The 16402-nt window shown below is 37.9% G+C and overlaps 1 protein-coding gene across 3 annotated transcripts in view; it reads right to left on the bottom strand.

Moving 5' to 3' along the window:
* The window catches only part of GABBR2 (gamma-aminobutyric acid type B receptor subunit 2), a 457331-nt gene that overhangs the window by 352672 nt on the left and 88257 nt on the right, over positions 1-16402 (bottom strand). For all 3 annotated transcript variants that reach the window (XM_064430950.1, XM_064430955.1, XM_064430964.1), the window contains one exon: positions 711-848. In XM_064430950.1, coding sequence (XP_064287020.1) covers positions 711-848 — 138 coding nt within the window. The remainder of the gene's footprint in view (positions 1-710; positions 849-16402) is intronic.

The following is a 16402-nucleotide window of genomic DNA, read 5'->3' as shown; positions in this document are numbered from 1 at the left end:
ATCAGAAAAGCAAAACTCAATGGCTATGTGATCAGCCATCCATCTGAAAATTATCACTAGTCAAATTATTGAATAAATAAAGAAAATCATGCTGTTATACTCTGCATTTTAGAGATTAGTATTAATAAATTCTGATTCCTCAGCAGAGGAAACCTTTCCACAAACTTGACCTTTGAGAAAGTCAGAAAGAAGAACAACTGGGAATAAATGTGCTTCGTGAGTCAAATACTGAGACGTGAACCTAGTCACTATTTAGAATTTATGCACTTCCAGCACTTTTAAAGTGCATAGGAATTACTGTGTTCTGACTGAGTACAGACTGAGTAAATACCCTGAAGTACCATAATTTAAGGCCTGATGAGTTTCTTCTAACTTTTCTGAAGCCCTAGGTTTGCCTTCCTACTGTGCCTGAACTTGATTTAACCTAGGTTGCTTTTTGAGACACATTATTTTTATTTAATTAACCTACTGAGACACAGGACTGCTGCCCCAAACTCACAAGCATTTTTGAGTACAAAAAATGCCAAGCCTTAAAATCTAGCACTATATACAAGTAACTAATCTTTACACATTAACTGGCCTTCAAAACTGAAACATAAAAATTTCACAAAATTCCAAGCTTTAAAAGCATCAAAGCTAAATTTCTAATGTATTTTTTTAGATCCAGAGACACAAGACAGCATTAGAATATATTGCATTCCATGCCTTACCTGAACCAAATTCCATCCCTTCAGAGATTCAGCAATGATAGAAGTAACTGTTGCACATACACCGCCAAAAACCATCAGATGATTAGGTCCAAATTTTATTGCATCGTAGAAGGCTTTCAGTCCTTTTGCATTGTCACACTGGAAAAAAAAGAGGGAGACAATATTCAATGTCACAAATAAATTAACTGAAAAATAAACTGCTGAGTAGTTGGGCAAGAAAAAAAAAAATCAGGGGTTCCACAGACATAAACATAAGACCTAAACAGGAAAAATTAGAGCACTCTCTTCTGGACGCCTAATCAGCCATAGTAAGAGAACAGCAAAAATGCCTCATTATGTTCTACAAAATGAGAATTTTGGTACCACCATTGGACAAATAATAAAAAAGTCCACTAACAAATTGTTGACCAAAATGTTTTTACGTTTACATTACAAGCAAAACTTGTAATGTAACACCTGATTGTCAGCAGGGCTTCCATAGTTGGAGTAAAGTTTGACACTACTGATGGTCACTGTAAAAAAAAGTCCTGTCTTTAAAGAAGACTCCTAAGGAGCTTCTAGTTAAAGTCCAACCTCAGTGCAAAAATATGTGGCAGAGAGCCTGTCATTTAGAAGTGTAGCACCAGGTCTTCAAAAGATAACAAAATATTATTTTGAAGTGCTAAGAATTAATTGTTCTGCTGTCATAGCTTGAACAGCTTTGAGCGGTAGGCTGGGCTAGAGGGCATTCTGAGGTCTTTCTAACCTGACCTGTTCTTGGCTTCCCTGATAATTAGTTTGATCATTATTTCAGGTGTGGAGGTTTTTACTGTAAACTGAGACCAAGACTGAAAATTAAGAAAAAAAGTCTCATGCTAGTCAGTATTGCAAAAGATTTATCAATGCTTGAATAAAGTAGCATTAATAATTCATAATAATCCTAATTCCTGAGCTTGCAATAGAATATTAATAAATTATGTGCCTGAAGGTTGAATTTGATTCCAAACCATACTGGAAGTCAGAAGTACCAACAGAATATAATAGCAGCTGCCACTGCTCCACTAACAGCCACTCCTATCTCTTTTTGAAACACAAGTTTTCCAACCTCTTTTTCCTCCTCTGCAAAGTCTTCCTTGAATGTACTCTTTATAAGAACTATCACACACCAGCCTCCAATATTTCATTACGACTATTCAATAAAACAGTTCATTTACTATCAGCATCCAAGTAGTAATTGTATTGCATTCTGCAGAGAGAATAAAGATTTTGACTAAGAAGTTTGGAAGCTTATATTAATCTCCTTACTGAATTAATATGCTAAAAGAAAAATTATTATATTTGCATTCTATCTGCAAGAATGGAATTATTGCTCCCACTTATTCAAAATGATACAGATATTTAATGAATAAACTCTCTTAAATTGCATAATATAGCCCAATGCTTGCTTTCTTAATGCAGAAAAAACCCCCAAACTTCTCAGTACAGCAGAGGCTCCCCTGTCAGTTCAATGTGCTGGTGACAAGCTCACATTTTGAGGGAATTAAGACTGTGATCATTGGAAGAAGCAGCATTCTCCATTCTTACTCCTTCACTTCCTACTTAAAGACCAGTTTATTCCAAGTGCAAGCAGAAGGCTCAGCTGCTTCTTAAATCTAAAAGCAGCCAAGGACACAACAGCTTTAGGTATCTGCACTTAACTGACATTTAGCCAAGTCTTTTCCCTCAGCTACCTTATCACAGGAAGTTGCAGCGGAGGAGATTGCTGAACTGGTTTTCATGCCAACTTAAAACCAGTTACTATATTTTTTTTAAATTAGGTCACATTTAAAATATATCACTAAGTAGCAGTTTGAGAAGAATACAAGCCATATATGAAATAAAAATCATGTCAATAGTAAAATAACTGTCCAAAGTTGCAGCCTGTGAAGGGCCATGTACATTAAAACTTATGAATGAATAAATGATAAGGACTTATGGTATGTTATCTGAAGTAAAATCCACACTAAAACCCACCTTTTACATCACAAAACATCTGATGCATTTTAACTGCTATTTGCCTACAAAATGTTTCTCACTGCAGTAAACTTAAGAAATTATGGGTTGCAGGAGGTCAACTTGCTGGGAGGTCCAGAATTGGTATAAGGTCAGTCATTTGATTTTTCATGGTTATGAATATACTAGCATGACAACAACCCCTTTTCAATCACACAGCAATTCTCTTGGAAGGTATGCCAAAATTTTTGCTTCTCTGTCCCAAAGTGAAAGGCTCACACTGCTGAGATATATTACTGATCAATCAAAAGTACCTGCAATAACACCTGGGCTTCTCTTCAATGTGATCCAGTTAAAAGGCTACCATGTTTTCACCTTTGTACTTTCCTCTTGACTAGTCTCAATTCTCTCTCTTCTAGACCACCATGAATAATTAGAGTAGACTCTGCCTATTCCTTGAGCAAAATTGTCCCAATAGTCTAAACTATGTCTCAGAGATAAAGAACAAGAACTTAATACTGTGTCTGAGCACAACTGGACAGAAATGAAAGGAAAAATGAGAAAGATGGGAGAAAGCAGACTTTCACATTTGTTTAATGTCACATTTCACAACATACACTGTGTATAACATTCTTCTCTGCAAGCAGCAGAACAGTCTGTCACAAGCATTAAAAAATAAACATTCAGATAAAAATAATAGCCCTACCAAGCCAGACAGGCAGGAGAAAAGGTTTCTTCCTGCCTCTAGTCTGAGGAACGTATCCTTAGCGAGCTCCTGAAGCCCTGTGAACAACTGGATTTTCCCAGAAATTCCAGGTGGCCTCAGCTGCTGCTCATGGTCTTCAATTCCCAAACCCTACATATGTAACTGTAAAAGAGGGCAGTGCTGTTGAAAGAGAACAATCACTGGAATTCCCATCATATTGACACCCAACAACTTCCTGAATTGTCTCCAAGTGACTCCAACTAGGTCCAGGAAAAACCCTTTGCAGCAATTTATTTACAAGACAACGGAAGACTGCATGAGAACCAAATCCACATTAAAAAGCAAAGGCTAGAAAGTCCTGGCCACATGTGGATAAGAAGCTGACTGTCTTACTAATTGTAGCATGACTGACAGCAATGAAGGGGAAAGAATCCCTCATAAAAAGTCACGATCTTGTACCATGAAAAATATAATCTGAAGGAGCCAACACTGTTTTTACCACCCAGTTTTGATATTTTGCCTGAATTGTCATCAACGTGTCTACTTCACTGACCTGAACTGCAGCCAGCTCACTTTCAAGCCATGTATAAAACCAGGCAGCTATGCTGTGCCCCTGAACTTGATTGCACGTTGAAACATTGACCGTGGTTGCAATAAGGTTATTAAAACCAGAATTTCAAGTCTATGCGATTTGTAAGTTATCACAATTTTCTTCAGAAGGGGGTGAGAAGTGCCTACCCCAAACACATTAATTGCTGTGCTGAGTTTCAGCCAAAATCCATAATAAGCAAAATATAAATAGCAAACATACATATTAATGAAATAATTACATTAAGTGTATCTCTTAACACACTGACTTGATACAGTTTACCTGGGAAATTCACAAGGAAAAATACAACCAAATCACTAAGCAAAGGTTTGTGAAGTGTCCTGCCTCTTGCTGTGACATAAGACAGCCTAATCTGACAAAGCATGCACAGAAGTACCTATTTTAATTAGGAAAAACAACCAGATAAACTGCTGCATAGAACAAGAGTCAAAGGAATTTGTGGATTGAAGTGTGAACCTTCCTGAATCCTCTTCAGAGAAGCGGCTGACAAATAAAAACTATAATCCTCCACTGAGAAAAGGATGTGAATACACAGGGAGGAAGAACTGCCTGAGGCATTAGGGGTGCACACGGGCAAGAAACATTTCTGGAGAGAACATCACAGCAGCTGAATGCACAGGAGAGACCTCCCATCCACCCAAAGGCCCTCTGCAGCGGGGAGAAAGGATGTCCCATGTGAAGGCCCCACATCACTGAAGTCAGGAGGAGCAGCAGCTGCCAGGAGAGCTGTCTGGCAGACAGAGAAAGAAACCCCAGGGTGTGCATTGAAATTCTCATGGCCATAAGCATAACAAGCAAGTCCTTGGTGCACAGAACAGAAATTCGTGTGGCTCTCTTACAATAAAAAGTTTTACCAACTCCATAACATTGACAGGTTTGAGTAATTACAGGGCTATGATAACAGCAGATACTTGCAATTTAACTGATCTTGTTAGAGTTGCACAGCAGTGAGCATTGCAGAGATAGATACACTTCTCACATGTGTGATTATGTTTAGATTTCTAGCTGTTGGATAGCTATGCTGAACTGCTTCTCAGCAAGCTGCATTCTGGCACAACTATACTTTTTCTGAGTAAAAGTAAACATGAGGAACTATTTTGGTGTCTATTGAGCTACTGACAATTGATGTTAGAGAGCCTTTATGAAAAGGACTAACAAACAGCTGTCATCTGCACAGTAAAATATCCAACTTTATCAAGTGATATCAGAGCTTTCAGCAGCAATCTGCCCTAAATGCTCATAAATATACTGAAGGATTTGAACAGAGAGAATGAAGGTACAAAGCCTTATTCCTATCCTCTGCAAAACCTTGCCTAGAAACTACTCTGTGTTATAACATGAGCTCAAATGGAGCTGAGATGAGGAACACCAACAATTATTTTAATTTAATTTTCAATGACTTCTTTAGAGTCATCAATAAATACAGAGAATTCAGTGAAGAACATATAGACAACTGCTCAGAGCTACAAAAAATGTCAATCAATTTGGCAAACTCTGCCTGCTTTATATGGGCAGGGCATGCTTCTCCTGAGGTTTCTCTCTATTTTCAAGTATCTGCAATTTTGGTACCTTAAAAGCCAGCAATTATATTTTTGCATTTAATTGCTGTAGCTGGATTTTCTTCCATGAGTTTGTACAACTCCTCTTGGAACCTCCACTTTGACAACCACAGCATCTGGTGACAACATAATTATCCATTGAAAGAAAAAGCACTACTTTTCAATTGTTCTAGAATACTTCACACTGTGCAAAGTAGGTGTGAGATGTCTTGCCAGGCAATGTTATGAATGCTAAAAGTTCACAAATACATGAAATTAAATTGGACTAGTTCATAGATCAAAAAATTAATTCAAAACGTCTTAATGGAGAGATGGCAACTTTCTCAGGAAACACCTGAACCACAGACATTTGGCAGCCAGGATACTATTCTAGGGAAGCAGGACCAAAATCTCACCCTTTCTTGCTGATGAACTGACAATGCCAAGCACTTGCAACAAGTCTGGTTTGAACTGCTATAGCCATTCCCATATTCTGCATTTGAAAAACAAAAGCAACCCCCTTTCCAGTAAGTACACTGAACTTCTCTGTCTTAAAACTGAAGTTAATTCATCCCAAACAGTGGGCTTCTTCTGTATGTGATTTCCCTATCATAATTTATTTTAACTAAAATATGCAATCATCTTTAGCAATCATATTTGGTTTTGCTTTAGAAGGACTGACAACAGCAGAGGAGGACTTAATCTATTCAGTGAAATATTTCCCATTAAATTAACTCTCTTACCTTGACATGCTTCTAGAGTTTATCTAGCAACTTCTTTATCTGATTCTGCCTGCTGCACAGCTCACCCAGTGCTACCTCTAAGGGACTGGTGTGCTTGGAATCTCATTTAGCAGCTTATATTCTGCCTTAGGTGTCACCAGCCTCATTAATGACTGATCCCAAAGCAAGGGGGACCACTCGCTCCTCTGTCCCCTTATGTCCTAAGAGCCTGTCTGAACACCTTGTGGAGGCTCAGCCTCTTGCTCAATGACATTTTCTTTTTACTCAGTTCACTGTTTGGAACTGAGTCCACCAAGCAAGATAAACAAAGATCTCCTGTCTCTCCTTATAAGAGAAGTATATTTACTTTTCCCAACAATACCCTTTTTTATTATATGACTTATATTTTCAGTTTTGATACTATTTCTTGGAGTATATAACATTTACACTGAATGATTCCAATTTAAGAACTCCAATATTAAATGGAATTGGGATGTAGCAAATAGATAAATCCTGTGTAATCAAAACTGACTCTATGTTTCCATCCAAATTAAATATGCAGTAGTAGCAGATATCAATTTGACTTCCTCTTTTGAGACTAAACTTTCATTCAGCTTGAAAGGTGAAATCTTGCCTCAAACAAAGGTAAAGCTTTTCTCTGATGTGTAACTGTAACACACACAGAAGTTCAGAAGGCCATCAAGAAACATTTTGTGTATTTGTGATACGAAGATCACTCCCTTTTAATAATGCAACTATTGGCTGATGTGGCAACTGCCCACTGCCCAAAGCTGAGCCCATTCAGCTGATGAAACTCTGTGATAATACAGTTAATAACAGGCAAAAAATCCCCACTGTACAGCGGCTGTGAAAGAGGAACATGGAAAAAAAAAAAATAAAGTGAAAGCAACAGCCCTACAGACACCAAGGTCAGTAAGGAAGGAGGAGCAGGAGATGCTCCAAGTGCTGCAGCCCATAATGAGACAGGATGGCCCCCTGCCCCCATGGGGGTCCATGGTGAAGCAGAGATCCACTGTATTTTTTTTTCCCTGGCTGCACCACTAATCCTGTGCACGAGTGGTTCGAGGGCTATACAGCAGTAAAATTCATAATTCAGGTAACACTGGCCAGGATGTCTGCAAGAAGTTTAGCAGGAATTCAAAACATTAATATCTTCTTGTTAATTGCTAACAGAAAGCTAACTTCTGGGCCTTAGAGAGATCCTGTTGTGCAAAATGAACAATTAGTCAGATCCCACAAATAAGTTTTGTTGGACTGTTCTGCAGTTGGACCTGCATAATCAAATTGGTGTTAGTTCAAATATTCCTGGACCAGAGGGGATTTTATAACACCCATATTGTATTGGCTCGCCCACAACATTTTGTTTAACTTCGTCACTTCTGCATCAATCTAATAAAATGTTACACAAGATAGTTTTATCGATGTTTTTTAATTATCAGCATTAATTGAAATGGATGGATGTCCCCAAAACCAATGTCTTCTTGAATCAGAATTTTTTCCAAGTATCCTTAAAGCTGCTTGTGGATGTTCACCTTCACAGTTTTATGGCATAAATATATAAAACACAAAATTAAGTCTTGGTACTATATTGGGTTTTTCTTTCTGACATTCTGGTGCTCAAACACCTAGCAGATATTTTTGAAAATTCAGTATCAACAGGGAGACAAATACCTTGCTTAATTCTTCCTCCCAACCTAACCTATACTACTCCACTGCCATTATGTTTTATGGAAATAAGTGGAATTATGGAAAAACATAAAATTCCAGAGGAACAGTAAAATAATATATCCAAACATATTTAGGAAACAAATAATGTATTCTGGTTTTGAGAATAAGCTGGCATGGCTTTCTGCAGCTATTCCAATTTTTACCAAGAAGTTCAACATTACAATGGTTTCTAACAAAACAAATAATTATTTTAATTATTCAGTAATTGAGGAAAATATCTTCAGACTTTATTTTAATCAAAATACTTTTTAAAATGCCCCTATGAAATCAGTTATATTTTTGCATTTAAGTAACCTCAAAAGGTGTTAATTGCTTCAGGCACTTGAACCTCAAGACAATTATCACTTAAATGTATTGTTGCAATCTACTGATTAATTTTGTTGTCTCTCAGACATGTGCTGTAGTAGAATTACAAGGTATTTGCCAGCTGCTGCTCAGGTACAAACTGAGAGCTAAGGGAGACAATACTGGCAGGTTCAACACAGACCCACTAATGTCAATTCTACAATTTTGCACGTCTCTTATTTTTTTTGTTCCTTTCATTATGACCATTTATTATTTATCATTACACTGCCATAAATAGCCTATGTTTTCATAGTCACATTCTGTTGAAATATTTCTGTTGGATTTCCTTTCATTCCCTCCCCTGCAGTTTTTAGAATATAGGGAAGAATTCAGAAAAGTGAAAAGATGTGTCATTTAAATATGACACTGGATTTTGTTTTCCACATCTAGAGTAAGCAAAAGATACTACTTTTCTCAAGAACAATCAAAAAAATACATCATACTTCATTCTATGTGTTGTAAATAAATTTTCTGAAACTGCCTTTAAAGGCATATTTTCACCAGTTTTCTCGTTTCCTTATGTTTGCTACTGACTATGTAGTCACTTTTAATAGGGTTGGGCTTTTTTTTCCCAGGTAATTTTGGGAATAGGAAAATCATGTAGGGAAGGGTACCATCTCTAAACTCTTAGTGTGTCTTTTCAGTACGCTGAAAACTGTTACATACTAAAAATGTGTAACTCCTTTTAACTGCAGCAGTGCTCTTTACAGTAAATAAAATAAAGGATTGAAATAAGAGAATGAAAAAGGAGAAAAATCCAAATTTATAAATAAAAATCAAGTTCTCATAGGTGGAAGAAAATAGAGGTGTACTAGAGCAAAACATTTAAAGTACCAGTTATATACATGATAGACTGCCTGGCCCCCTCTCTGAAGTAATAAACTGCAACTGAAACCAAGATAGGAATGCAAAGATATTTTGAAAAATCACTTGGCCCTCAGCAAGCAGCAAGAAGCAGTTGTAGGGTAAGTCTGCTGTATGAATTCTTTCTTTACCATGACCTATTTACTTATGGAAAAGACTTTATTTTTATAAAAAGGGAGGGGTGGGGGCAAAAAAAAAAAAAAAAAAAAAAAGAAAGAAATCTATCTTGATACTTTTCTGACATGAAATTTATAAAATATTTTGGGGGTGAAGAAATATAGAAAAAGGAAACAAAAAAACCAAAACTCTTCAGCATCCATCTGGTTAAGGGTCATGTTGAAATGAAGTCTCCCTTGTGTGCCTCTGTCATATGGCAACAGGGCCCACATCTCAGTGCTCACAACCACAGAAATTTCTAAATAAACATTTACCGGGGATGACAAGAGGCACAGATGACTCCAAGGCCCTTCAGAATTGTTCTTATGACTTCTGAAAGTCATTTACCTGGAAAATATGAGACAATCTCTTAAGCTATCACAAGGATGTCTGTAGCATCCTTGAGAATATATTTGAATTTTAATAAAAGGTCCGAAAGCACCTGGCATTTTTGGAAAATATGATTAAGCTCTTCTACTTTAGAGGATTATATTCAACATCAAGAGTGCTTAGTGGTATGTGTAGCTCCCAGCATGACTTTTCAGAAGTAATATTGTTTGAAAGAGGTTTTTTTTTGGTGGCATGTTTTTTGGGTTTTTTTAATTCCCCAACAAGAACTTCAGAAACACAGACAAAGATCAGAATTAAAATACAGCTGACAAAGTAAGAGGTTAGAAAGGGCATAATGAAATTAAGAATAGCAGAAAATAATTTTTTTACTCAAAGGTCAAGAAAATCTGGTATAATAGCCTTCATCACAAGTCCATGATTTTTAATTAAAATCTTTCTGTGATGTAAAACAGTTGAACTTTGTCCACAGTGAATGAAACTCTGCTAAGCTAATTTATCTAATGAGGAATAACGTGTGATCCTTTGGATAAACTACCATTAAGTTAGCCCATAAAAGCCAAATGAAATTCATGGTATGCTTTAATTTGGCTTGAATTAACATAGCATGAGACTACAATAATTCACCATTTCATAGAAGTCTTAGGCTGGAAATTTTTAGAGTACGTATCAGCACAATTCATATTCTTTTTTCCCCCTTAATACCTGGCAAAGGAGAAAACATGGAGAGGATAAAGTTTCATTTGAGCAGCTGCACAGATGGGATGACATTCAGCCTATGAGTAGGCACAATGCTTCACAGCCAGCAGGTATGAAAAACCCCCAAAATCCCAGTGTCAGTTAGCAACCTCGCTAACAAAAACCTGAGGTGCCATGGACTTATCTGCAATGGGGAGTTGATTCAAAGATGAGCTTAAGAGGCAAAGGAAAGAGAAGGATCAGCCCTGGAAGTATGGAGAGACACTGGAATGGAAACCAGTTCAAAATGGTTTCCAATTTCATTAGCTCTGTAGGCAAGGTTGTCACAGGTATTACTTCAAGCCAAACTTAATTTGTTGTTTTCCTATCTAAAGGCTCTCCTTGATCTGAGCTTTATGTTCCAGAAGAATAACTGGTAGAGATTGGGGACCACTTCAAAAACTTGAAGTGGTGGATCTGTCTGATATGTGGTCCCGTCACATTCATGCATGAACACTAAATCTCAATAGCTTTAAAGCTATAAAAGCAACATACTGCCTCCATGCTGCAAACTGCAATATGATTAACAAACAGCTGTTCCTCTGCAAGATCAAGAAAGGGTAGCAGACTGACAAATAAATCCTCACCACTCACGTTCAGCAGTGTAGCACAGGATTTCTACAAGCAGACTGACCAATGCTTTTTCTTTTTCTTACAGCCTTTACAGAATATCTTAATTAAGCCTGCCGAGAGCAGGATATTACTCACCTTGAAGTATTGACCCTTGGGGTTCGCTCCTTATGCTCCCCCCACCTCCTGAAAAAAGGCCAGGTGACATAAAAATGAAATGGAGCTGAGCTGAGTGCAGGTGAAATGCCCACAGAGAGCACAGCTCAAACCTGCAGTTGACCCAAGATCAACCACCCAGATATTTAAAAGCAAATACATTCAATGCAAGTCTGAAAACTGCAAACAAAATCCATACTAGAGGCCAAGGTCTGCAAGTGTGCCCGTCTTAGCGTAATTAGGATACCCTAATTCTCTTCCTTTCCTTTCTTACATACTTGTAACCCACTCACAACAAAATTTGTTCCTCAGCTCCTTGCCTTCTTGCCACCCAAGATGAATGTAGGAGCCCAAGAACTGTTTTGTCTCTGAGCACACTATCCTCCTTCATAAGGGTTCATAAGAAACCCCAACACAAACTCTTTCAGACCTGTCTCACTGAACTACTAATTCCCAAACTACTAATTCCTGAGCTAGTAATTCCTGCTGGCTGTTAACCAAGCTCTACAGAAATCTCACTCACACACCACAAAGAAGTTCCAAACTACCAAAGTCTCCATCATTTGCCCAGTTTTCTGTGGTTATATTTGAAACTTCCCTGACTGCTGCTATTACTTTGGCACGTAATGCTCTGCTAGGCACTGCTACCCCACAAGCAAAGCTTATATGCATGAATAGAATTCATCCCTGTGTAAACTGACTTTTTTAACTTGCCTAAATGCCACTAAATATGGCTTGGCTAAACTCTAATAAACTGTAAATGACTAAACTCCCTGAATCATCATAGTAGAAAATCCACTTACTAGTTCAGTAACTGGATAGAGAAACATGTAAGTTTTTCCATCTGTCTATGGAGATAACCCTGCCTTAAAATCTCCACGATTTTGTCAGACTCATTCAGTCCTAAGCTGCCCAGAGATAACAAATAAATTAAAAAATCATGCAAATATCAAGTTCCTCAAGACAGCCTGCTTTCTCTTATATCATGTACTCCAACAGAGCTAAATTGCTTTAAGCTTGTACAGGGAACAGTGCAGATTCTTGACACTCTTTTGCCAAACATGTACTGACTGTCACCCAGAATCTTAACAGGCTGAAATGGTATAAAATGCTAATAGAATGATTCTAATCATTCTGTCAAGCATGGCTGACACTACACTGTCAAGTAAAGAAAAGTACTTTGTACAGCTCTGGATCCATTTTATTTTTTAGTGTGGCATCATATAGGTAGAAGTAGTGTGAATGAGTTAAAATCTTACAATTTTTTAGGAGACAAACTGGAAGGAAAATGCTCAAGTCCTGACCAGGTGAAATATTAAATTGACAATGACCTTGTCCAAGGAAACTATTCTCAAAATGAAACAGTGCTATGAATACCTCATGGGATTTCAAATGTCTTACTTGATTTGACACTCAGAGTGTCTCAAGGGGAGCAAAGGGGTTTCTGTCATTTAAAGTCTTCTAGTACAAAGTAGCGGTGCAGAAAAAGAGACCTAAAAAGGTTTTCTGTTGGGTACTGGAAACTGCATAAAAATTGGCAGCTGTAGAAAATGTTGGTGCAGGAAGGAGGCACAACATCTAGCTCAAAACCAGTAGTGAGAATGTATACTAGGATTTCAAAGCTTTGATGAAATGCAAGCAGAAACACTCCAGTGCCACAGACCAGATGACATAGTAGAGCCAAGAAAAGCATTCTTTACTAAGGTTATGGTCAGAAACATATCACCTGGCTGCCACCTTTCCACAGCCCAATTAGAAGAGTTTATGCAAGTGGTTCCCAATTCAGGTAAAGGAAGCTGACAAATTACTACCAATATTTACAGTTTGTATATGACTGCTGACCTCACATTGAAATGGATGAGTTCACACCACCTTTTCCATTTTGTCAAAGCAGGATGTGTACTAACATGTTTGTCCCAGCATGTGCATGCAGGGACAATGACAGAGGACAACAATCTTGCTAGCTGCCACAGATCTTCCTGCAGCCCTGATTTGACTGGTATGCTTTGAGGGTGAAGGACAACACAGCAGTTAACACACCTCTTTTCAAACACCCCATATCTCAGCTTCAAGAATAGGGAGTTTGACAGCCGAGTTCCACATACTAATCTTACAAAAAAAAAAAAAAAAAAAAAAAAAAAAAAATCCACCAAAAAAAACCCCCCACAAACGAAAAAACAAAAACAAAAACAAACAAACAAACAAAAAAAAAACAGAAAAAAAACCCTCACCACAAACTAATAAAACCAAAACAAATCAGCTCCAGCAAATGGAGCTGGAAGCACAAGTCAACTTGCTAAGCTGAGAAGTACATGATGACAAAATGACATCTCAGGTGCCAGCTCAAAAACCACAGAACAGCCCATTCCTCAGGTGCAGTTGAGACTGTATTCCCTGCAAACAGTAAAACTACTTGAAAAAGAGAGGGATAATTTCTTCCACTGCCTCTTATTTCCCCTACTATATGCAAACCAATGGGAGACAGTGTGAGTACCCTCTTCCAATGTGTTCAAAATGTAGTTTAAGCTACTGTAGGAGTTGGAAGATAGGAGACTCCCACCCACAGCAAAGAAGAGGAGAGAGAGACAGGGATGTGTATGAATCACAAATATTAACATGGATTTGGGTGGCATGGGATGTCTTAGCATGCAAACATGACAGAGTTGGAAGGGGTAGAAAAGTGTCATATGTCTCCCCTAACCACAAAGGCTTATTGGCTGCTTTAAGCTCAGAATATTTCCACAGATATGCAGATATGACAAAACAAGTACACCTCCAGATTTCAGAACTCCTCATGCTTTAAATTAATGATGATAACATTATGGGAAGGAACCAGAAAATTTGTCCACCGCTTTCTCCATTGTGTTGCAACTATTTCTGCAAATTTCCTTTATTCAAAAACTATGAACAGTGTGTGTACAACCATAAACATTAGAAAAAATATGAACATAATTAATTAATTGACATCACAATAGAAAGCAAATTTAGGAAAATTAGACAAGAGTTATTTGCAGTGTTACTCAGAGAAATTGTTTCCCAAGTTTACATATTAATGTTCAAATCAACAAACAAAAGGCTTTTCAGCACTTAATATTGCATACACAGCCTAATGATAATCAACTTCTGAGTGCTGCATACTCTTGCTCTATGCCACAACATTTGGAAAAGAGATTAGCTTATACTAACAAAGTACTAGTTCTTCTTTTTGACTAGTTCCTGACAGTTGAAGAAACTCTTTATAGTCTCGTTTTGATGGTTGTTGGTGCATTAATTCCATCAGGTGTATTAGGAGCAACTTATACTAATACAGGGTTAGCCCTGTATTCCTCACGGAGTTGGATTTCCCTTCTAATCAATGGTTTATCATTGCTGATAAACTTGTACATGCACCTTGAAATGTCATCTGACAGTCTAGCTTGGCCTTTTCAAAAACATTTAGCAGCACTAGTTCCTGTATCTTTTCATGTCCAGAAAATATTGGGTAAGTTCTTAATTACAAATTCTTAGTGTCCAGCAAACAGGGTGCTGTGATTCTAAATGCCACTTAATCAACAACATGTAAAACAATATGACTAAATTATGTAAGACCTATATAAATTAAGCTGATATGAAGTTTTAGTACAGCATAAAAGCAACCTTTATGACAAAAAAAAAATCACATTTTTATCAGATATCTGCATTAAAAGTGGCACAATGCAAATAGCACTGCTTTCTATTTAGAAATAATAAATCAGAAGTAATTTTGGCTCAGCTTCAATCTGTTATAATTTAATTGCCTTCCATTTGTAAATAAACCCCATTTAAAACCTCACAGAGTTTCTGTAAGCCTTCTTATTAACATTACTCACTCTGTGACTGCAAACTTTTAGAAAATATTTATAGTTAAATCTTCAAAAAGTTATTTCTTCTTCTTGAAGAAAAATATTGATTTTTCATGGGATGTTTACTTTCTTTTTACTATGAGCCACCAAAACATGAAGGCATCATGGACCTGAGAAGAACATACCTTTTTTTTTTTTCACTTGATGATCTAGACAGAGGAACATTTCTAATTTAATTCAAATAGTTTCAGAACACCTTTAGCAAGGGAACAGAAGTGTGCTTTGTCCTGTCTATCTTGAGCCTGGCAGTTAAAAAAAGAACAACCTCTTCTGAGTGGCAAGACTCGACTACCTCAAGCTGAGAAGAGACACAAACAACAGGCTCTAAATATCAGCTAATGCTGTAAACACAAAGGTCAAAGTCAGCTAACCCTCTTGTTATGTTGAATCCAACTCCTGCCAGCAAGTGTTTGTCAAACCTACCTTCTTTTTTATTCTTCAATCTAAAGGCACTTAACTCCTTGATGCCACTGATTTCTGAACAAATGAGTTTGGTGATATGCAAACATAAACCCCTCTTTTAGAATCATTGGTAACTTTATAGGAAGCCAGCAAAAAGGGCAATATTAGCTTGGAAAACTGCAATTGGTTACATGAATGATTCAGGAGCGTGCGAAGTACAGAAAAAACGCAGAAGCTGAATGAGCCAAAGGGAACATCATGGTAACCCAGAAACTGTGGGGCCAAATGGAACAGGACAGAGGCCAAGACTTCCCTTACCCAGATCCCCAAAGGACACAGCTTTCTGCTTCAGGGAAGCTGCTGGAACAGCAAACTGAAGTCCTTTGCTCATGACTCATTTACCTGAGCTCAGCCAAGTCAAACTCGTGTTTGTACACAGGAGGGCTGTGTTGCCCTTCACTGAGGAGCCAAAGGTACGTGTCAACAGCACCCTCATGAATTTCATCAAGGCAAATCCAAAGTCTCATGCGTAGGAACAAAGAGCCCCTGCAGGCTGGGGGCTGACAGTCCAAGCAGCACCCCGAGACAGGACAGGGGGAGTCTGGTGAACTAGAAGTGCAATGTGTGTCAGCAATGGGGCTGTGCAGTACTGAGTGCAGACTGCTCTGCACTAGCAGAAGCACAGCCAGCAGTTTCATGGGAAAGACTATTCCCTTTTAGTCATCGCTGTCAAAGCTGCATTTCAAGCAGCCTGCTCGTTTTTGAGCCTTTGGATACACAGAAAATTCTGACAAACAGGAGAGAAACCAAGGAGAAACTTCAAAAGGGTGACGGAGCATGTAAGGCATGAGGAACAGCTGGAGAAGCTGGGATCCTTCAGCCTCAGGAGGGGAAGGCTACCAGGGCAGCCCTCTAGACCCTGATGGGGAATACAGA

Source organism: Passer domesticus, chromosome 1 (genome assembly GCF_036417665.1).
Source record: "Passer domesticus isolate bPasDom1 chromosome 1, bPasDom1.hap1, whole genome shotgun sequence".
Classification (NCBI taxonomy): Eukaryota; Metazoa; Chordata; class Aves; order Passeriformes; family Passeridae; genus Passer; species Passer domesticus.
The sequence above is the reverse complement of the archived record's forward strand: the minus strand, read 5'-3'. Positions and strand labels throughout refer to the sequence as shown.